The sequence below is a fragment of the Protopterus annectens genome, chromosome 3.part1 (assembly GCF_019279795.1).
Source record: "Protopterus annectens isolate FY-2018-M chromosome 3.part1, PAN1.0, whole genome shotgun sequence".
Lineage (NCBI taxonomy): Eukaryota > Metazoa > Chordata > Ceratodontiformes > Protopteridae > Protopterus > Protopterus annectens.
Genome location: NC_056732.1, coordinates 472900620 through 472922996, shown reverse-complemented (window position 1 = coordinate 472922996; position 22377 = coordinate 472900620). Strand labels below are relative to the sequence as shown.

The window sequence follows — 22377 nt, the reverse complement described above, 5'->3', positions numbered from 1 at the left end:
TGTCAGGAATTTTGGCTTCTGCTATGTTAGGGACGATGGATCTACCCATCTGTCATGAATTTCAATGGCTTCTGTTTTTTGTATATGTGCCATTCTTTCAGCTTAAGGCTTCTACAAAAACCTCAGTTACCAGCAAATCAGCAATCAAAATTTTGCAGACTCACTTTGATCAACATTAAGCTAGTTTTAAAGAGCATGAAAGTAGTTGCCAAACTGGGTAATTATCATTTGCTGAAAGTCCCATTGAAAGAACTGACAGACGCGTGAGCTTTCAACTTTCACTTATTGAGACAAAAGGGGAACTGAAGACAGCACACTGGTTTGTTAAGCTTTATGATGTACACTGGATCAGCATCCTGTGAAAAAGACAATACCCACTGAGATCTGGAAATCATTTCAGAAAGGCAGACATCCACTAGAGGTCATTTCCCAATGATAAAGATTCTACTGCAGTGGTGAGCTTTACAATGAACATCAGGGTAGTACTTTTTGCAGAAAGTGTCAGTGTTGTTCTGTCAAGTTTCTGACATAGTGCATTTTTCTCATGTGCATTCTTTCCCAAGGACACCATAAGAGCTGGCACTAAGATGCAAGTCCAGTGCCTTTGGAGTGGCCCTTGCAGTCAAGTGTGTCATTTAGAACATATGAGCAAATAATTGGCTCTCATGGAAGGCACTTTTTCTGATGCACAAATAATACACCTGCTTTGTACCTAGCGCATATCCCAAGAAGGTCTTTGAAAATGTTGGTACTTGGCTGAATTTATGTGGGTTTAAGGAAATACCCAGGCTGGTAAGAAAGTAGACTGTGTACTGTAAGTTCTAAAATGAGAGATAATTGCCTTTTAATCATAGAGGAGGTTGGTTAGAGCTGTGGGAACAACTTACAAAAGTATATTCAAGATTATAGCCATTATCTTATGACTTATATGGCTGTTTGCTTATTGTTTACTTTCTTTTGTAGACATTTATTTGCTGATGAGGAAGGTTAGCTTAATATTCCAACAGAGCAAGCAAATATTTTTAAACCTCTTCAAATATTCTTAATGATTTCAGATTTTCTAATTCTTTTTAATATCATTTGTGTGTTATGTCTGCTTGATTCAGATTATTATTTTGTTTTACTCTGTAACCCATGTAATACTTTAAAGTGTTGTTTCAGTAGCTTTCCCTCAGCCTTTGTTAATAAAGTTTTTTGTTATTGTTAGCTTTGATGGTAATAAGAATGTGCAGTTTAAAAAAAAGTTGCAGGGGCTCAATTCTGCCTTGTCCTCTTACAGAAGAGAGGAATTAAAGCCATATTCCCCTTGCCTCCATCCTTATGGGTAAATCCTGGAATAGTTTTTGTTGTCTCTTTCCCACAAGAGCTACCCAGGCCTGCATTTTCTTTGCCTGATAACCTTAATTAACTGTCCATGGATCAGGAGATTATAAAGCTAAGATGTGGGTCCTTGGGGTGAGCCCCCTCTCTCCTAGAATCACGGCTTAGGCTGCCAGGTTTGTACATTTTTCTAGTTCTTGGTAAGTGCAAGAGACATAGGTATGGAAGTTTATTCATAGGGGTAGAATGACTATATCAGCCCTAATGAGAACCTGTCTTCATCTTGTGCTACCTTTAATGTGTACTCTGGTACTCACGGTCTTGTGTCTGCCCTGGACCTCTGATTTTCCAAGCATGCACACATGATCAGGTTCACAAAAACCTGTTCTCACTCAGCGTGTCAGAGCAGACAGAGAGTACTCCTCCCTGGACAGTTCTCAGTGGGGGTATTCATCATAGACACTGACAGTACTTGGAAGTTTTCTATTTCTTGTTTTGAGATTTTGCTTTCTTGAGGGAGTTTTGGGCTGTGTTTTTTCCCTTTCTCCCTTTTGTTCAAGGGGGGGATTGAAGTGTCTTCCTTAGAGTCAGAGGATGTTGTTTTGAAATGTCTAGAGGCATTTCTTCTCTTCTGATGTTCATCATGTTTCACTGTTGCAGTCATTACACTTGGCAAGAAAATAAAATGCTATGAAACAGGACCAAAACTGAACACTTCCAAGTAGCTCAGCGGAGAAAAACCAGCAGTAATATCGTGAACAAAAGTATATTTATTCCATTAATCAATTAACGCTTTGCTATTTAAGTAACAGTTGGTACTAGAGAATTGTTTTTCACTTGAAAAAGCTCAGAATTTCTCCGAGCGAAAGCGCTTGTGTCATTTTTTACTTGTGGTGGAATAATTATACTTTTGTTCACGATATTACTGCTGGTTTTTCTCCGCTGAGCTACTTGGAAGTGTTCAGTCATTACACTTGGGTTATCTTGCTGGCAGGCGACCTGCAGTCGGTCCGAGTTCCAAAGTCTTGGTCCGGCGTCGGTTGCTGTCGCCTCTTCCCTGACGTCAGTCGCCAGGTATAAAGTTGCAACCGACACCATTTTCTTCAGTCTTTCTTGCCGCGCAGTGCCTGAAGCAAAAGCAGTTCGCAAGTGCCGGTCGGCCGACTCCTGGGATTTTCAAAATTGAGTTTCAGAACCAAAGTCTTCAATAAAGCTAAGTACCCCATTGGGGAAACTTTTTCTTGCTCCAGACCGATGTCAGTAAAAGGTAATAATTGTATTTCTCGTGGGAAGCAAATACCTCATAATGACTTTCATTCTTACTGTATTCCTTGCCTAGGCCCTGACCACGACGTCACTAGTTGTCGGTTTTGTGCTAGATTCAATAAACGCACTATTAAACGTCGGTTTGATTTTGCTTTACATTATTTTGGCCGAAGGTTTAATTGCATAATGCCATCGGAACAACAGACGACTGGAATTTATAAAAAACGCAAAGACAAAGAAAAGGACAGGCATCCGAGGTCCAAAACCGACGAAGCCTCTTCTAGGCCAGTCGCCGGTTCGCCGGTTCTCAGGGAGGTGCTTTCGCAGCCCTTGACACCCGCTACCTCAGAGCCACAGGCCGTAACCGACAACCACATGGAGACACCGAGGCCTGTGGAAACTCAAGGTATTGGGCCTACGGAAACTATACCCTCAGATGGGTCCGGAGCCGCTGAGCAGGCATCGGCTTCTGAGGGTGTTTTCAAACCTTCACAGCTTACAATTAAGCCCACTACAGCAGCAAAGGCAAAGTCAAAAACACCATTAAAGACAAAGAAACAAGTACAGCATTCTCCAGAACAGTCATCCATGCCAAAGAAACAGATGCTTAAAATGGCTGAAGACCTAATTACTTTAATCAGGGGTTCCCATCCCCCTCCTGACAAAAGGCCTAAGCAAGACACTGATTATGATTCCTCTGACCAGGTTTCTATTTCCTCTGACTCCTCTTTTGATCAGGGATATTTTCTCCCTCCCTATGAGGACTGTGATGTAGAAGAGTCCATACCTTCAGCCTCTCCACCTGAGGATTATTCTTTTGGGGAAACCCTGCACACCATGAGGGAACATTTCCATTGGGAGAACCAGGATTATTCGGAATCCAAGAAAAGGCTCAGAGACTTCCTTTTATTGCCTCAGCACAGGCCCCTGCCTATCCCCCCTGTGCTTGATATTGTTGATGATGTTTTTTCCTGAATCCAGTCTGTCTCCTGATTCTTTACCCCCTGCACCAGTCAGGCCAGATAGGTACTACAAGAGTCCCTGACTCTCATAAATTTCTTTACAAAAACCCCGCTGCAGACCCAGAAACAATTTCTCAGGGTCCAAAAGGGGTTAAGGCTTCCACTGCTAAAAATCCTGTCCCCTCAGATAGGGATTCCAGAGCTCTGGACAGATTGGGGGAAAAAAGTTTACACTTCTGCTACTTTAGCTGTAAGAGCTTTAAACTGTCAGTTTCACATGCTTAAATACCAACAGTACCTCATGTCATTGTTAAAACAGAAAATGGTTTCAAATACAGAAGGTCCTGACAGTAAGGAAATGCAGGCTTTATTGCATGCAGTTGAACAAGTGGGAAAGCATACTCTGCAATGTGGTTTTGATTCATTAGAGGCTTCTTGTAGAGCCGCAGTTACAGGCTGTGTTATTCGTAGGCATGCTTGGTTGAAAGAACAGAGCTTACCTGACCAAGTTAAAGTAAAATTATTGGATGCTCCATTACAGCATGATACTTTGTTTGGTGTTAAGGCAGAAGAGGTGTTAAAGAAAATGGAGGATAAAGCTAAGTCAATGCAGACAGTGAAAGATTTCTTACAGGTTCAACCACCTAGATTTAGCAGAAACTGGCCTTCAAAAAATTGGTCCTTTCCAGTGTCAGACAGGCCACAAAGAGGCAGATACAGACACTCAAGAGGTAGATCTCAGCCCCAAGGCTCCTACCGACCTAAACAATGGTGTGCTTAAGCCCTCAAAGGAGGGGAAGACAAATCACAACCTTATAGGAAACAGTCTGAATGACTTCCCTCTACAAATAAGTGAAACCACGGACAACTTCCGAATTAGTTACCAATGAAATAAAAATAGAAGTCAAAGAGAAGTGAAGGGTAGTATTCCAATATGAACGCTTTATTTGTAAATCACTGCGTTTTCGTCCAGTAATAGACTTCATCAGATAAAACACATTAGCTTAGCATTTCCTTCCTTTTATATATATTAATTATATATCTATTCAATCAGAATGCACACTTGTTTTAAAAAGAACAAATCAAGTTTCACTTCCTTAAAATCTCATTAAATATGTTAAATTAAAACCATAAATTCCTTTTATTATAACAAAATCTATAAAAAATGTATATGTATTGTTTCTCACTGTCTTCTTTGTTAACTTAGTTAAAATAATCCTATGCACAATTTCATTTATATATATATATATACAATTCAGTAGCATGTATTCAAATGTACGTATATTATTAAAAGAAGTGTGAAATATTTATTTAATAGGGGTTGACGCCATCTGCTGGTCATTTGCATTATAGTTCTTTTCAATGTACTATGTTCTAGCAGCTTTTAGTTTTAAAAGTGGCAGAATAGAGATATATGCATTCGGGCCCGGAGTTCTATTGGCTTCTAGGGCTATCTGCCACCATAATTCTTTATACCCTATGTTCTCCTCCCAGGGACCACCTCTAATATCTACCTTTACTTGATCCAACACAAAGAAACTAAATTTATATTCTTTGCATTCCTTTGTGTGCCTATATAATGCATTTGTTTCTTTGTGTTTTTTGATATCGTACATGTGTTCATAGATCCTCTTTTTTCGGGATCTTTCAGTTTTGCCTACGTAGTAGGAAGAACATTTTTTACAAGTTACCAAATAAACCAACCCTTTTGATTCACAATTAAAGTACCCCTTGCTTTGTACCCACAGTTCCCTACTAACCAAGTAGAGTTTCTCTTCATTTATCACATATTCACATTGTTTACATTTGCCACATCTAAATGTCCCCACCTTACCTGAGTTAGCTCTATCACCTATTACCATTTTTCTACCATTCCCTGTTTCTAATATCCCTTTAATATTTAAGGAATTTTTGAACACTACTTTTGGGTTTGTTCCAGCCAATCCATCCAAGTCTGTGAGATCCTTAAATCTCTGCCATTCCTTTTGAAACAGTTCTTTGACCTTTATATTCAGACTGTTGTATTCCAATACCAATGACTGTTCATACTTTGTCTTTTCTGTCGTATTATTGTCATTGAAATTATTTTCTTTCTGCCCTATAATGGGCTTAAATCTGTCCCTCCTTGCTTCTATTACTTCCATTCTAAAGTCCCTAACAAATCTCTTGGGATACCCTCTATCAATAAACACCTCTTCCAGTTTGTCACATTCCTTGGTGAAGTCCTCCTCATTACTGGTCATCCTTGACCCTCTGATAAATTGACCCTTCACTAGGTTCCTTTTACAGTGAATTGGGTGTCCGCTATCATAATGAAGGAACGAATTGACATACGTGTCCTTCCTGTATACCTTAGTCTCAAAAGAATTAGTAGTTTTTGTAATTTCTAAATCCAAATATGCAATACTATTACTAGATGTGGCATAAGTAAATTTAAGGAAATTTGTTGTATTTCCTATGTATTTAATAAATTCATTTAACTTTTCACACCCCCCAGTCCAAAAGATTATTATATCATCTAGAAATCTTTTGTACAGTTTACAGTATTGCGAATAATTTGAAGGAAAAATATATTTGTCTTCCCAATTAGCCAGCACCAAGTTGGCAAAACTGGGTGCACAGGCTGCACCCATTGCCACCCCTTGAGTTTGCTGAAAAAACTCTCCATTATGGACAAAAAAGTTGTTTCTTAATATTAAGTCCATCAGACCTGTGCAAACTACTTTATCCTCAAATGTCAATGTTTTGTCACCATATACTTCATCCTCAAACATTCTGATTCCTTCTTCATATGGTATAGAACCAAAAAGGTCCATGACATCTATGGTCACGAATAGTATGTCTTTGTCATATAATTCAGGGACTAATGCTCTTAATAAGTCCCAAGAATCTCTTAAAATAGCCATTTTATTTTTCCATATATGTTTTGTTTTGACATCAGTAAACCTTGCTAAATTTGTAGTTTTGACCCTCTGCCGATACTATCGGCCTAAAAGGAGGGTCTTCCCTATTCTTGTGTATTTTCGGTATGCCGAAAATAACTGGTATTTTGGGTTTATTGGTCTTGAGGAAGAAATACATTTTTTCATCCATTACTTTTTCTGTGACCATATCCTGTAGTGTCATGTCTATCTTTTTGTATGCTAAATATATCTCATTTCGAGAAACTACTTTATATTTGGTTTCATTCATAAGAATATCGTTCATTTTGCTTTCATATTCAATCACATCCATAATAACCACCTCCCCCCGCCCTTATCGGGCTTCATAACTCTAATTTCTTTGTTGTTTTTTAATTCATCCAATATCCTTTTCTCTCTATCTCCCAAATTCTTACCATATTTTATCTTTTTATCCAACTTTTTAATACCATTTTCCATTACTTTTTCAAAGTTCTTGAGTTGTGTGTGAATGGGTGGATTAAATATGGATTTTTTTCTTTAATATTCTTTTTTCTTCTGTCATATGTATACTTCTCCTATCTATACCATATTCTTCATTACTGTATAACAGTTCCAAATTCATCTTTCTGAGGAATATTTTCATATCCAATATAGTTTCAACTCTTTCCCCTCTTCTTGTTGGGATGAATTTGAAACCTCTCTCCATTAGTGTAAAATGTTCTTTGGTAAGCTCTATGTTGCTAAAGTTGTATATGGTGAATGCATTGAGAGTGTATGTATTACCTTCCTTTGTTATGTTGTCATTCCTTTCTGTAATACTGGTGGGGGATTCTAACGCGTGTATTTCAACCTTCCTCTTGACCCCCCTCCCCTGTGAAAATTTCCAAAATTTCTTTCTTTTGGACTAAAGTCATTTTGTTGTATCTCAAGTGGTGGGAAGTCATTATCATAGTCTGGATAAAAAGAGGATCTATGAACACATGTACGATATCAAAAAACACAAAGAAACAAATGCATTATATAGGCACACAAAGGAATGCAAAGAATATAAATTTAGTTTCTTTGTTATGAAGCCCGATAAGGGCGGGGGGGGGGGGTTATTATGGATGTGATTGAATATGAAAGCAAAATGAACGATATTCTTATGAATGAAACCAAATATAAAGTAGTTTCTCGAAATGAGATATATTTAGCATACAAAAAGATAGACATGACACTACAGGATATGGTCACAGAAAAAGTAATGGATGAAAAAATGTATTTCTTCCTCAAGACCAATAAACCTAAAATACCAGTTATTTTCGGCATACCGAAAATACACAAGAATAGGGAAGACCCTCCTTTTAGGCCGATAGTATCGGCAGAGGGGTCGAAAACTACAAATTTAGCAAGGTTTATTGATGTCAAAACAAAACATATATGGAAAAATAAAATGGCTATTTTAAGAGATTCTTGGGACTTATTAAGAGCATTAGTCCCTGAATTATATGACAAAGACATACTATTCGTGACCATAGATGTCATGGACCTTTTTGGTTCTATACCATATGAAGAAGGAATCAGAATGTTTGAGGATGAAGTATATGGTGACAAAACATTGACATTTGAGGATAAAGTAGTTTGCACAGGTCTGATGGACTTAATATTAAGAAACAACTTTTTTGTCCATAATGGAGAGTTTTTTCAGCAAACTCAAGGGGTGGCAATGGGTGCAGCCTGTGCACCCAGTTTTGCCAATTTGGTGCTGGCTAATTGGGAAGACAAATATATTTTTCCTTCAAATTATTCGCAATACTGTAAACTGTACAAAAGATTTCTAGATGATATAATAATCTTTTGGACTGGGGGGTGTGAAAAGTTAAATGAATTTATTAAATACATAGGAAATACAACAAATTTCCTTAAATTTACTTATGCCACATCTAGTAATAGTATTGCATATTTGGATTTAGAAATTACAAAAACTACTAATTCTTTTGAGACTAAGGTATACAGGAAGGACACTTACGTCAATTTGTTCCTTCATTATGATAGCGGACACCCAATTCACTGTAAAAGGAACCTAGTGAAGGGTCAATTTATCAGAGGGTCAAGGATGACCAGTAATGAGGAGGACTTCACCAAGGAATGTGACAAACTGGAAGAGATGTTTATTGATAGAGGGTATCCCAAGAGATTTGTTAGGGACTTTAGAATGGAAGTAATAGAAGCAAGGAGGGACAGATTTAAGCCCATTATAGGGCAGAAAGAAAATAATTTCAATGACAATAATACGACAGAAAAGACAAAGTATGAACAGTCACTGGTATTGGAATACAACAGTCTGAATATAAAGGTCAAAGAACTGTTTCAAAAGGAATGGCAGAGATTTAAGGATCTCACAGACTTGGATGGATTGGCTGAAACAAACCCAAAAGTAGTGTTCAAAAATTCCTTAAATATTAAAGGGATATTAGAAACAGGAAATGGTAGAAAAATGGTAATAGGTGATAGAGCTAATTCAGGTAAGGTGGGAACATTTAGATGTGGCAAATGTAAACAATGTGAATATGTGATAAATCAGGAGAAACTCTACTTGGTTAGTAGGGAACTGTGGGTACAAAGCAAGGGGTACTTTAATTGTGAATCAAAAGGGTTGGTTTATTTGGTAACTTGTAAAAAATGTTCTTCCTACTACGTAGGCAAAACTGAAAGATCCTAAAAGAGGATCTATGAACACATGTACGATATCAAAAAACACAAAGAAACAAATGCATTATATAGGCACACAAAGGAATGCAAAGAATATAAATTTAGTTTCTTTGTGTTGGATCAAGTAAAGGTAGATATTAGAGCTGGCCCCTGGGAGGAGAACATAGGGTATAAAGAATTATGGTGGCAGATAGCCCTAGAAGCCAATAGAACTCCAGGCCTGAATGAATATATCTCTATTCTGCCACTTTTAAAACTAAAAGCTGCTAGAACATAGTACATTGAAAAGAACTATAATGCAAATGACCAGCAGATGGCGGCAACCCCTATTAAATAAATATTTCACACTTCTTTTAATAATATAAGTACATTTGAATACATGCTACTGAATTGTATATACATATAAATGAAATTGTGCATAGGATTATTTTAACTAAGTTAACAAAGAAGCCAGTGAGAAATAATACATATACATTTTTTATAAGATTTTGTTATAATAAAAGGAATTTATGGTTTTAATTTAACATATTTAATGAGATTTTAAGGAAGTGAAACTTGATTTGTTCTTTTTAAAACAAGTGTGTATTATGATTGGATAGATATATAATTAATATATATAAAAGGAAGGAAATGCTAAGCTAATGTGTTTTATCTGATGAAGTCTATTACTGGACGAAAACGCAGTGATTTACAAATAAAGCGTTCATATTGGAATACTACCCTTCACTTCTCTTTGACTTCTATTTTTATTCCCTCTACAAATGACAAGCACTTACCTTTTGACAGCACCCCTAGGGGGGAAGCTAGCACTTTTCTCAAAAAATTGGCACATGATCACCCAGGACCAATGGGTGCTGAATATTGTTTCTCAGGGTTACAGGTTCCACTTCCACATGCTTCCAAAACTAAAAGGTATGCCAGACCTGCCACAAAACCAATGGGCAGAGGCACAAAAACAGATTGCTGCTCTTATGTACATGGGAGCTATTCAAAAAGTTCCACAGCAAGAACAGGGACAAGAATTTTACTCAAGACTTTTCTTAGTACCCAGAAAGGACAAACCCTGGAGACCAATACTGGACCTGTCAATCCTAAACACTTTCCTGGATGTTCCAAAATTCAAAATGTTAATGCTACATCAACTTCTGCCCATGCTGGGCTAGAAGGCTTGGCTAGTTACTTTGGACCACAAGGAGGCATACCTGCATGTCCCAATCAGACAGTCTTGCAGAAGATACCTCAGATTCATAGCAGGCTCAATGCATTACCAATTCTCTGCACTGCCCTTTGGCTTATCTACTGCACCCAGGGTCTTCACAAAATGCCTGGCCCCAGTAATTGCATTTTGCAGACAGAAAGGAATTCAAATATATCCCTACTTGGACGACTGCCTTATTCAAGCAGAGAGCAAGGACATTCTTCTAAAGCATCTGGGGATTATAAAAAGATTGGTAATTTGACTAGGGTACACAGTAAACGAAAAGAAATCAAAACTAGTGCCCTCTCAAGAGATAATATTCTTGGGTGCAAGCTTAAATACAACTGCCCAGATGGCTTATTTCATGCCAGACAAACAAAGGCATCTGACTCATTACTTTCAAATGATGGCAACAAAAACCCAGATCCCTGCAAGAAAAATTCTGCAGGCCCTGGGCTTCATGGCATCCTGCATTCTACTAATTCCATATGCAAAACTGCATATGAGGAAACTACAGTGGTATCTAAAAAGTGTTTGGACTCAGCATTGTCACAGCCCGGAGACAATCATAACTTTAATTCCCTGCCTACAACAGGAGTTTCGATGGTGGTCCCAGGCCTGTTACCACAACAAGGGACAGCCTTTCACTTTACCCACAGCCAGGCAGACAATAACAACAGATGCATCGGATTATGCCTGGGGGGCACATATGGCAGGAAAATGTATTCAGGTCATGTGGCCCAAGGAACAAATGCATCTTCTCATCAATCAAAAAGAGATGCTAGCTGTACAAAATGCCCTGACAGCTTTCAAAGATCTACTACATCCAGGACAACTATTAATAAAGACAGACAATACTACAGTTATGTGGTACATAAACAAGCAAGGGGGGGGCACACATTCCTACCCCCTATGCAGGCAAGCCATGACTTTGTGGAACACAGCACTGACATATCAAGTACATCTGCAGGCACAATTCCTGCCAGGAACAAAAAATACACTGGCAGACGAACTAAGCAGAAATCTCATGGATCCTCACAAATGGAAACTAAATCCACAGGTGTTCAGCACGATAACGAGGAAATGGGGACGCCCAGACATAGATCTTTTTGCCTCCCCTCACAATTACCAAATACAGAAATTCTGCACAAGAACTTATCACTCTGGAAAGTGGATGCTCTATCATTCAGCTGGAAAGGCCTGACAGTCTATGCCTTCCCTCCGATCCCTCTCCTTACCAAGGTACTCCTAAAAGTCAGACAAGAAAGGCCAAAAATGATCCTGATTGCCCCAGACTGGCCACGCCAGCACTAGTACCCAATCCTAAAGAGCTTATCTCAAGGCCCAGCTTGGCCTCTACCTCAAATTCCTCATCTTCTAACACAACAAAACAATCAGATTCTGCACAGTCAACTCAGAACCTTAAATCTGGCAGCATGGCAGATAATGTAGCCACTCAGACTGCACCTCTCTCTAAAGCTGTTATGGATGTTATTTTATAAGCCAGGAGGCCCAGCACTAGGAAATCATCTTATGCAGAAAAATGGAAGAGATTCTGTGCTTGGAACCAGGCTCAATGGCTTGAACCACTTGTCCCTAATATACCTCAGATTTTACAATACCTAACTGAGATGCTGGACAAAGGCCTATATTTCTCATCAATGAAAATCCATGCATCTGCCATTTCAACTCATTACAATATGGAACCTCCTATTTTTTCACATCCTCTACTACGCCAGTACCTCAGAGGGGCAAAAAAAAAATAAGACCCCCAAAGAGAGCACCAGTACCAACTTGGGATCTCAACTTTGTTTTAGAAAAACTCACACTGCCTCCTTTTGAGCCAGCCAGCACAGCTGATCTAAAATTCTTATCATGGAAAACTGCTCTGCTCCTAGCAATAACTTCAGCAAGAAGAGTCTCAGAGTTACAGGCATTAATGGCTCTGGAAACTTTCATAATTTTCATCAGGACAGGATCTCACTTAGAACAAACCCAACATTCATGTCAAAAGTGGTCTCCAATGTGGCCTTGAACCAAGCCATTCATTTGCCTACTTTCTACCCAAATCCCCAGAATAAAGGGGAGAGACTTCTGCACTCTTTGGATATACACAGACAGCTACGATTTTACCTGAACAAAACAAAAGCTTTCAGAAAAAACTGAGAAACTGTTTGTAGCCTATGCTGCAGGATCACAAGGAAAGCCTATTACAAATCAGACAATTTCAAAATGGATAGGCCACTGCATCCGCTTCTGTTATGCACAGCATGGCAAATCAGTGCCTAAGGGCATTAGGCCTCATTCTACCAGAGCAGCAGCCACTTCAGCAGCTTTTATCAGAGGAGTAGCAACCAAAGACATTTTAGAAGCTGCAACCTGGAGCTCAGTGCACACTTTCAACAAGCACTACTACTTACCTCTCTACTCTAAATTCAGAGCAGGCTTTGCCACTGCAGTTCTGCAGGGCCTGGTAGCCTCTCCAAATCCAATTTAGACCCAGCCGCCCAACCTCAGCTTTGGGATTCTACCCAAGTGTAATGACTGCAACAGTGAAACACAATGAACATAGTACAGTTGTATACCTACCATAAATGTAGATGTTCGAGTGTATTCACTTTTGCAGTCCAGGTTACCCACCCACCATCCCCCTTTTTCATTGCTGGGACTTTTCTGTACTTCTCAACTCTATGCAACCTGTGTGGTGTATTTGCTTGTAGATGAAGGAAATGTTTACAATATATGCATGTTTTTTGGCATAATTTTATCTTTCCAGCCTTCCTATCTGGGGGCACCTGACATCTGGGGCAAGAAGAATTGAAGAAAATGGCGTCTGTTGCAACTTTTATACCCCTGGCGCACTGAGGTCAGGGAAGAGGCAACAGCAACCGACGCCGGACCAAGACTTTGGAACTCTGGCCGACTGCGGGTAGCCTGCTAGCAGGATAACCCAAGTGTAATGACTGCAACAGTGAATACACTCGAACATCTACATTTATGGTAGGTACACAGCTGTACTTTTTGTCCCTTAGTGGGTTGAGAACTAGGTGTTTCACCCCCCCAATCCACAGAATGAAGTGCTAGTTTTAGTGGACATCTCTGGGCTATTTTCAGGGCTCTTTCTTGCTGCAGATGTCCATCTTCGTCTCGACCAGCATGCAAGATGACCTGGGAAGGTGACATGATTAAGTAGATTTTTCACTTTTGCCTGTTTTAGTCTTACAGACCTGAGCAGTGCTCTGTACCTGTCAGGACAACATTCTGTCATTTGTGAAGTGTTTTTTCTGGGGGGCTTAAACCCTTTCTGGTCTTGATGATTAGGAAGGATGTGTTTTATTCTTTCTCTGTGGCTGCTTTGAAAGACATCACATTTAAACTGCTGTCTTTTGAGTATGGCAAGAATAAGAATGAAACAGAGTTGTGCCTCTGCAGACGGGCTAGTTTAGTTCATCCCCCAAGTGGGGGAAGACCTGAGAATATGCCTCAGTGCCTCTTTTTTAATAGGATGGAGCTGTTTGGGTAGGAATCATAATTCTTCACTGCCACCCCCATGTACTTCTGGTCTAGTCCATGATTTCCTAGATTAGTAAGAGCTCTACTTTTGACTTGTTTCCACTTGGGAAGCATGATCACCATATTTATTCCCCTATCTTATGAGAATCGGATAGTAGGGAGTGCCCCAGGTTAAAATTTTGAAGATAGTCGTGGTCATACCTCCCACATCCAACTTCCTTATTCTTAGTCGCTGCCTGGTTGGGTGGGACATGCTTGGTTCCGTTGCAGACTTTCCTCTGTCTTTGATTCTACAGAGAGCAATCCTCTGTGACATTGTGAGCCAGCCTAACCATTTCAAACCACTACTGCATGTTTAGTGCCTTGGCCTTGCAACCTCCCTCTCCATGAGGATGAGCAAAACTGTTTCAGTCTCTTGAGCTCATTTCCTTTTGCCCAGGTCTTCAGATGACCATGCTGCTAATTGAACAGGTCATTTGGGCTGTAATCATGTCTTCATCCCATTATGCCATGGGGCAGTGTAGGAATTTCAATTCATGCATTATATTTCCTTAGTACGTGGTACTCTCTTTAGTTTTTAACATTCCCTCTCCTGACACCATCTTTTTAAGATTGGTGGGCCCACTAACACTTTGTGTGGGTACTAGCTGCAGCTGATCATCTTTCCTCCTTGGCAAATCGGGCCCATTTTCCTTAACCCAGGTCTGTCAGGGTCTCTCATTGAGAGAGGTGTCCCTTTTAGGTGTCTGAGAGAGGACAGTCTCCCTTGTAGCCCTCTTCATGGGACTGGGCCTACTCTCTTCCTCCCCTGCTCTTCATATATCTTTCTTGGGGTAGGAGAATGATAGGTTAAGCTCTCCTGTCACGAAGAAACTGTAGTACCAAGTTCTCTTTCGGAAGAGTTCTGCCTCAGCTGGGTGTATTACCGTCTTCTCCAATTGAAGAGTCTCCAAAGTCAGTGGACTAATCTCTTTCTGGAGGGGGCACCCTCTTTAGTGACCCCCCACCTTCTCCTTGGAGATGTGTAGTTACTACCTCATCATAATGAGTACCTTTAATTTACCTTTCAGGGAGCTGTCTCCTAGGCTTAGATCATATGCTATCTGCACTGGTTTTCCTTCGCTGCACTGGAAAGGGGACTTGCCCAGCTGGAGGTATATTGGGCAGAGGAGATTGATCTTTTTCCTTGAGTGCTCCACAGATCTCTGTATTATGTCCTTTGTCCATTTTTGGAGGGCCAAGGCTTGGATTTTATCACTTTCCTATGTACTGTTTCAAAGCCAGGGCAGGTTTTTGTTGGGTTCCTACTGTTTATTCCCTGATTTGGGCCAAAATTCAGGTCCCTTTGAGCACCTTTCTTGGCATTGCTATTAATTTTTGTTATTCTGGAGGCTTGAAGTTGATAGTTGTCTTATTCCGAACACCCAGTGTGTGCACTGTGGGTGTAGAATGGGGCTAAGACCTAACACTGACAAGCCAGGCACTCTTCTTGGTTTACCTTTCATCTCTTTCAGTTTAGCATTTACCCTCAATTTCACCTGCATGGGGGTTGTATACTTCAGGCTCTGGTTTACAGTCTTACCTTTTGGGAGTAGTGGTCTTTTAGAAGGTAGTTCTTCCTGGCTTTGTAGTAGCCTTATCTCCCCAATCAGAGTTTACTTCTCATAGCTCACTAGGTGTGTTAATGCAGTGGCCCCATCTCCCTTCCTTTACTGTAAATAGGTGCAGGCTGTCATTTGTTTGACATCAGTCTGTTCTACTCCTGTACTAAATGAACTGGGATAGGGAGGAAGCTTGGTCTTGTTTGTCTGAAGTTTGTCTTTCCACTTAGGAGGAGTTCATTCCCCACATATACTACTGATTTGGGGTGATGAAGTACCTTTTGATTTGTTTCCTGACCCTGTTCCCTAATGATGATATGAGGGGTAGTTTCTTGCTTCCCCCACTGGCATTTGGTCTTAAGTATTCCAACCTCAAGCAGGTAGGTCCCTCAACGGTGGTAATGAAATCATATTTTAGTATTCTTCTCAATGGTCACTCTTTATTTTGGTCTTGATCTTGTCCTACAACTTTTTTTTTCCTTTCGTTGTTCTGCTGCTTGTGCTTCTTCCAGGGCTTAGGTCCTCGATGAACTCTTTTTGTTTAGTATTTTGGCAAATATGTGGTACGCTAATTGGATATTTTGCAGGCACCTTAATGTTTATGGGTATCAGCTGGATTTAAAGCCCTGTGTTTCAAAAATATAGCCAAAAAATCCACTTATGCTGTGCAGATGTCACTAAAAAGGCCAAAATATGCAGGTCCACAGCTAGTGGGGTTTTCTAAAAGCAAAAAGCCAGGTGCATTCAGAAGCCATATACCAAGTATATCCTTAAGGGGCCATTTACATATATCCCATGAGCCTCCATTACAGGAACTGTAAGGTGTCACACATCAACATTTCTAACTTGGCTCGGTTTATTCATGCAGTTTTATTGAGTGGTTCATCTGTGTAACCTTTTTACTCTCTGGTTTTGATGCTAAGTATAGCAGATAAATCTTTATCTTGTTCATCATTGTACAAAGAGGACTCGTTTTTATGAATAGCAGTGATAGCAGTAGGAGTGTTCAGCATCCTTACCATTGCTTGATTCACTATAAGGTACTTTTTCATGTATGAGGGTAACCCTTTCGAGATATGGCATTAATACTCAAACATGCTTGATGTCATGGAGCACATTTCATCATGGGTGTGCATCCATTCTTTTTCATGGGAACTTTTATTTAAAAAAAAATGCTAAATTGAGATTGGTGGAAGGAATTACCCAGTTTTTCCACTTGACAAAGAGGGGTCCTCTCTGTAGAATGAATGACACCATAAGAATATGCCTCTTAATTTCTTTTCCCCAGATGACATAGATTTGAACTTTAAAAGCATGAGGCCTTAAGTAGGTTTTGTTGGATGGTATAAGTGATTGACTTCAAGCCATCCAGTCTTTGTGCAAAGAAATGCAGTTCACTTATAGGTTCGTTTTCATGTGAACCAGTGACTCCCATGAGTGTTAGTCTCCTAGATCTCACATAATTTGTGTAAATGATGTGTTCATTGCACAAGGAAGTGGATTCTCCCAAGCCCAGTATCCATATTGCATCAGAGGGTACTAAAATTGAAATAAAGTTGAAACCATGATTTTGATGCATGCAGGAGACCCTACTGGAAGATCCATTCCCACTTAGGTAAGAAACTGATCTTGGTTATTCCAGAATTCTTTTGCTTGTTTCATTGCTAAATATTTGTTTATTCGACAGTACCAAAATATTTTCTTAATCTAGTCAGGTACTCTTCTTTGTCAAAATTGCAACTTTTTGGCTTTCCATAATGTTTGTTTAGGATTATTTGCAATTTGCCCAGTATTGGCCTCAATAAAAGAAGCAGTTTAGGTGCCTCCTGTTCATGGTGTTTGGGATTGTGTTATTACCCTATTCCCGTTGTTCTAGCTGATAGACTTCCTCCATAGTGAGATTTTTTGACTCTTGATTCCAGAAAAGCCTTAACGCAAAGGTGGAAGTCAGGGGAGTATACTTCTCAATAAACAACATGGACCTGTTGTGTCTGCATGAGAAGATAATAGAGTTTACACAGAAACTAATATGATTCCTAGAAGGATCACTTGGGCAAGACAAGTGGAGAAAGCTAATGCTTGTTTTCATACCCTTAACATCTCTGAGGTACTTTAAGTCCTAACAAGATAGTGAATGCTAAAGTACCAAAGGATTCCACCAAGTTGATGCACAAAGGAATTTATTTGAACCACAATCACTTTAAGTCCTGCTATGGCAGCTGACACCATACAAGGCCTGGTATTCTCTTATGAGAGGATTACATGCAGAGCTTGGTCCTTGCAGTAAATCACTTAACTGTTTCTATTTGTATTTTGACACGTTGCATGAAAAATAATCTTGTTAAAATAGTGCGTCTCCGTTATAACTCTGGTTTCATATACCAGATCTAAAGCTGTTGCGATATTGCAAAATGCAACAGTGTTATTGTATGTACAATGTTAAAGGTTGAAGATCCCATCATATTTTTTCTCCTTAATAACGTCATTGTCTTGCTGTACTTCCCTAATTCCCACACATTTTGTTTGAGTTTCCTAATGTTTTTCTTTGTAATAAAATTGAATAAATATTTTAAAAAAATTGTCAACTATGTAACTCTGAACTGTTGAAATGAGAAGTATACATCTTTATCACCATTCCTATCCATTGCTCATACAGTTCTTCACAGCTACTAGAACTGCAAATGGTATTGATGATTTTGTTTCACATAGTGGAAGCTGGTATATTTTCTTAGCCTTTACCCAGATCCTTGTCAAGAAGTAACATTCAAGGCAAATCAAAACTTCTGCTGGAACAGTTTTCAGCATTAAAAGGAAGGGTATGTATGTTGTTTTATTTTATTTATTTATTTATTTTTGTAGGGCACCTTAAGATACAAAGACTCATCTGAGAAGATTTTGTTTTAGTAGAAACTGTAGGGGAAAACTAGAAAAGTTGTGCTGCTATACAGGAAAAGCAGATGTGTATGTACTACTGCAACTGTAATTAGCTACAGATTACTCCAAAGAGCATTGGGCAAGAATCAGAAAATGGTACCTTTCACATACTCATTTGCAAACTGTTTTCGGTAGTCTTTTTTACAGGAGGCCACCAATTAATGTGAGAGCTTATTTTGGGAAGTGTAGCTCAAGTTTTTATTGCCCATGTTTGATTTCATTAATTGGTGTATGGAGGTAGACTGGTGGACTGTTTAAGAAAAGAGTCAAGGAAGGAAAAAAAAGCATAACAGGAGTGTTGGTTCTCTGAACAGATTTGGGGAATCATGCTAATGGCCTGGCCATTTAATTTTGATGGTGATTTTAGGAGTCTGAGAAAGGTCCATTTTGAATATTTCTTTAATGATTTTTATGTCCATTACTGCTGGTCATCAAACTACTTTCCCCATTTGGGCACGCCGCTTTCAATCCCTTACTCATGATTGGGGGAGAGCTGTCCATAGAGGCCATCATTCATGCAGACATGAGGATACTCATGCTGGCATTGAGGGTAGTTGCATCCTAATCCTTTACTTGGGCAGGGGAGACTTGTGACCTTCATTACCATAGAGGCCTGTAATGCCTTCCCAATGCGAGCACATGCTTCTGCACACTTGCATTGAAGGCCACCATCAGGCAGTGACCTGACAAACCTAACATCAGCCCTGAGGGCTTACATTTTATGGCAGTTTGTGTAACCTGCTTTATGTCATCGCCCCCCCCCCCCCGGTGGGCACACCCATCCAGTCCTGCTTGCTGTGTCAGGTATATAAACTGCTGATAGAGCTCTGGTTTCCTTAGCCATAGTTAGGGCTTATTCCTTTTCTGCTAACAGTGCTGCCTAGTACTCTGTTTATTAACAGATCTTTGTTTTTGTTTGGGGGGGGATTTTCCAACCCAGGTTTCATAACATTATCATTTGCCTTAGGTGCTTGGGTGTTTCTTGTAAATGCTTTCCACTGCTGATATGTAGAAGTGTGAGACTGCCTTTCACCATCTTTAGTTCTTGTCACCAAAAAACTGTGTTGTTTGGTCTGCTACCTATCCCATTATTTGCTTCAGTTGACACATTTTATCTGAAGATGTTTCTTCCGTTATTTTGGTGTACTGTTTCTGTATTATATGTTTTACCATTCATGTGTTTTACGGAATCACTGGAATTTTCCATGTTTTAATTTTTTGAAAATTTTAAGATACCCTTCTGAGTGGGTCTTTCATTGATGTAGCGTTCCCTCCTCTCTAAACATGGATACTTTCTCTGATGCTGCATTAGCTTGGCCCTCTTCTGATGCACACAGTAACATTACAGATCACACTACAGGAACATACATAGACCTCGAGTCTGCAAGTTCTTTTCTGCTTGTACAACTTGGAACTTGAAGCTAATACCCATTTTAGAAATGTTCCCACATTTGCCTAAGCAGCTAAGCCACCGAAGTGTTTGTGTAGCGTGTGAAGATATGTGAAGGCTACCAGCCTAGCTAGATAGAATTTTTTAGATAATTCTGTCATTTGTAAATATTAATATAAGCCACAGGCTTGTTTTCTTAAATAAGAAAATTATATTGAATGTTGAACTTCAAAAATGTAACCACATTGCACTCTGCTGGAGGAAAGCTGATAAGTCAAGCATTGTATAATTGTTTGATCTCAAAACTCAGAGCCGAGATGTCTGGATGAAGGAATTCTTGCTATTGTTTTGAGACCAGAGTTAATTGCCAGAATTTACATGTATAATATCTTTTATTGCTGTAGCTTCTTGACCAGGTGCAAGATCAAAAGGGCTGCTAAACTCTAAGTTTCTGTTAGCCTGGGAGCCAGAGAAAAAACTGATGTAATCTGAAATGAGTCAGTAGTACTATGTTATCAGTTTAAGGACAGAGAGACTCTGGGCATTTTGCATTTGCTTCAGAACATCCAACATCACCAGGACTGCCTTGCTCTATATGTACGTTTATTTTAGAATTGTGTTTGCTCTTAGAAATAGCTAGGGAATAGGAAGATTAGACTAGTTGTTTTCTGTATTGCTTTCAGAACTATTCTACTGTATTATTTTAAGCATTTTCCTGTGATCTCTGAACTCTTAACTAACACTGTGTAGTAAGACATATTGTCTTGTGTCCTTATTATTTATTATTAAATATTTTAAAACTTTTCAACTGTGGCTGTTTTATGTAGAGATAATTTATAGGTTCATAGGTAGGTACTAGACTATCTGCCCGAAGGCATTTATAAGCCTAGCCAGAATGTGTTGGCTTTTGCCACCCCCTTAGATTAGTTCACTGTGCCTCTGTCTAGCAGAGCCACTGAAGTGATCCCCGGGGTAAACTTTCTGTTTCCCATCCACTCATCAAGGTTTCTCTTAAAGAGTGCTAGCGAGAAGCTCTGCCTAATGTAGATTGGAATCTTGTTCCAAAGCATGGGAAATCTCTGGGACAGGAATCTATCCCTCCAGCACATCCTATTTATTGTTGTGAGGTTTAGATCCCTAGAGCATGTGGCTCGAGGGGATAAGGTTTTCTTCAGGTGGAGCATGTCCATCAATTCTGGGTTGGACATGGCCTTGTATGTCAGGCAGAGATCACCTCTGAGCAGGCGGTATGCAACCGAGTACAGCTGGAGTTTCTTCAGTTGAACTGCATATGGCATATGTTTGAGGCCAGTGATCCTTTTGGTAAGGTACTTCTGTGGTCTTTCCAGCTGTTGCAGGTGTCTTGTAAAGTACATCCCAAATGGGGCATTGTACTCTATGATGGGTCTGATGAGTGATGAGTAAAGGGACACACTGACCTCTTTTGATCTGGATGCAAATCCTTTAAGCTTTAAAGTACATTGCATGTATAGTGATACTGTCCAAGCCACTCCAATAGCTTTAGCCCTGGGTCACACTTACTATTTGGTTAATAATATTGCACAGTAATAATTGGACACCCTTTAGTAAAGGCTTTATTAGTAGCTGATATTAGTGGTTGGTGGCAATGATTTCTACCTTACAGCCTGGCAGAGAAGGGGCATAGTTGGAGAACCTGTGCCAGCCTTCGAGGAGTGTCTTGTGTGTTTGTATATAACTCTTATCTCAAAGTGTGTGTCAGCTACTTGTCCATTTTTCCACTCCTTCCAGACCATACCCCAAGGGTTAGAAGAGTGGAAAAATGTGGTTCTGTAAATCCCAGGGAGCCTTGCCTGACACACGTGGTGAGTTCCCCTCCAGGAGCAGAGGAGGGAACAATAACAGACGCCGCCCTCGTGGCAGGGGGGGGTCCGCAGAACCAGGGCAGCAAATAATCCTTCTCTGAGAAGCCCTTTCAGCATCCCTAAAGGGTTGTCCGACTGCCCGCCTCTGGAGGCAGTCGGGGGAAGACCTTCGCTGTACCCCAAAGCCTGGCAGAATCTAACTCAAGACAAGTGGGTACAGTCAATCATATCCGGAGGTTACAGAATTTCCTTTGCTCAACCCCACTTATCGTCAAACAAGTCCCTTCCAGATGTTCCACCCAATCTAAGAGACCAAGCAGCCAAAGAAATTTCAAAGCTGCTACACAAAAGGGTCATCCAGGAAGTCCCAGCAGACCAGATCAGATCCAAAACTTACTCAAGGTTCTTTCTGTTACCAAAAAAGACAGGGGACTGGAGACCCATTCTGGATCTCAGCAGACTAAACAGGTCTGTACAAAGAACAAAGTTTTGGATGGTCACGCTACAGCCCATTCTACCCTTCCAGGGTCAGGACAATTGGATGTGCTCTATAGATCTTCAGGATATGTACTACCACATCAAAATGCACAGGCGCTCCAGAAGATTCCTTCGCTTCCGGCTGGGAGCCAGTCATTATCAGTTCAGAGCTCTGCCCTTCGGTCTCACCACAGCCCCCAGGATGTTCACCAAATGCATGGCAGTGGTTATGGCTCACCTGAGACGTCAGGGGATTCAGGTGCAACTGCGACTGCCTC

At 40.0% G+C, this 22377-nt stretch overlaps 1 protein-coding gene across 2 annotated transcripts in view; it reads left to right on the top strand.

The window, feature by feature from the left end:
* The window catches only part of LOC122798172 (MDM2 binding protein), a 983220-nt gene that overhangs the window by 176923 nt on the left and 783920 nt on the right, over positions 1-22377 (top strand). For both annotated transcript variants that reach the window (XM_044066913.1, XM_044066912.1), the window contains exon 6: positions 18198-18270. In XM_044066913.1, coding sequence (XP_043922848.1) covers positions 18198-18270 — 73 coding nt within the window. The remainder of the gene's footprint in view (positions 1-18197; positions 18271-22377) is intronic.